The sequence below is a fragment of the Sinocyclocheilus anshuiensis genome, unplaced genomic scaffold, assembly GCF_001515605.1.
Source record: "Sinocyclocheilus anshuiensis isolate Anshui unplaced genomic scaffold, SAMN03320099.WGS_v1.1 scaffold267, whole genome shotgun sequence".
Lineage (NCBI taxonomy): Eukaryota > Metazoa > Chordata > Actinopteri > Cypriniformes > Cyprinidae > Sinocyclocheilus > Sinocyclocheilus anshuiensis.
The window spans coordinates 3635332-3636885 of record NW_015552637.1 but is presented as its reverse complement, the minus strand read 5'-3'; the positions used below and the strand labels follow the sequence as shown (position 1 = coordinate 3636885).

Here is a 1554-nt window from a genome sequence, read left to right as displayed (position 1 = left end):
TTTATTTTTTTTTTTTCCCCATATATAATATTGTCTGACCTCAGAGACTGTCTGAAGCATTTTTTCTGTTGGCTGTAGAATATGCAGAGCTTCCTCAATGTCTTGTAAGGCCCTCTGGCTGTTCTCCAGCACGAATGATAACTGCTGAATCCGCAGGATTTCAATTAGCAACCTGAAAAAATGAACAAACAAGATGAACAAACCCAGCGCTGAATTCATCTGTTAATGTTAAAGTCGATAAATAAACAGCTAGTGGCTCTTGTGGCTGACATACCTTGTTCTTATCAAGCACATGATGGTCTTTAATTGTAAAATGTTACTTGCCCCCTGCTGCTGGTCGTGTTCTTCCTCAGTGCAGCATCTGTCTGGACAGCCATCAGACTCCAGGAGCCTCTGAAACCTCATGGCCAGATTCAGCCAGTACCACGGATGGTAGGGATGAAGACAGCACAGCTGCTGCAGGCTGGAGATGCTGTTTGTCAGATCTCTGCAGTGTTCATGAACACTCAGCTCCAGCTGAAGGACACAGGTGAGGTGGCAGGTGTTGGATACTTCTGTCCTCTGTCAATAAACCAGTACCTCAGCAAAAGCATACATACAAGTTGTTGGAGTTAGTAATTTACTATATTTACCAGTTTCTCACAGGCATTTAGAGCCTCTTCTTTTTTGCCCAGGTGACAGCAGCATCGTGCGATCCCTTCCAGCACATCTCTCTTCACCGATATGTTTCCAGCAGGTATGAGAGGCCTGTCATTGACATAACTCACAAATCAGCTTATGAATCAGATAACAGTGAGAGATAATGGTGAATTCAGCTCTTTATACCTGAAACTGTTTCCTCACTGTTTCCTCCTGTAGGCCAGATCTCCTCGAAACTTCAGGGTTTTCTTTGTTCTTCTAATGGGTCCTCAACATTTCCATCTTCACAAAACCACTAGATAGAATAAAACAAAGGAAAAATATGACATGCCAGAAGACGTTATTTATTTACAGTGGTGGCCAAAATGATTAGAACACTAGTATTTTCACCTGCTAAAAAAGGTTTTAAGTCAGCTATTTCTGTCTTTTGTTGTAGTGTGTCAGTAGGAAATATCAGTTTACATTTCCAAACATTCATTTTGCCATTAATTGTAATCATCCTGTTAATTTTTTGTCTGACTACAGCCAGTGCTCCACACGGAGATCTGATCTGATCTGATCATCATCCAGTCTTTCTGGAATGACATGAAGAAACAGAACAAACTGTGACAGACTCAATCCAGAAGAACTGTGAGAAGGGTCTGGCTGCAGCCTTGCACTTGCACTCTCAGACTTGCACTCTCAGACACTTGCGCTTCCGCTAGCGACGTCACTTGCAGTCTTTATTTTTTTATTTTGTTCTATTTATTGATTACTTTTTGTTTGAATCTCTCAACATTTTACAACAGTAGCCAGGTGGTGAAGACAAGACAAAAGAAACTAAATTACGAAGTCACTTGCAATCGCCACTTGCACTCTCCGATACCTGCGACGTCACTTGCAATCGACACAAATCGTGCGTGTTGCCAATGGAGA

General features: G+C 41.8%; 1 protein-coding gene across 1 annotated transcript in view; it reads right to left on the bottom strand.

Moving 5' to 3' along the window:
- LOC107666748 (uncharacterized protein C8orf76 homolog) overlaps positions 1-1554 on the bottom strand; it is a 7331-nt gene that overhangs the window by 980 nt on the left and 4797 nt on the right. The window contains exons 2-4 of the mRNA XM_016458180.1: positions 633-747; positions 275-561; positions 40-172 (exon numbers count right to left, since the gene is read on the bottom strand). Of these exons, the coding sequence (XP_016313666.1) occupies positions 40-172; positions 275-561; positions 633-747 (535 nt within the window). The remainder of the gene's footprint in view (positions 1-39; positions 173-274; positions 562-632; positions 748-1554) is intronic.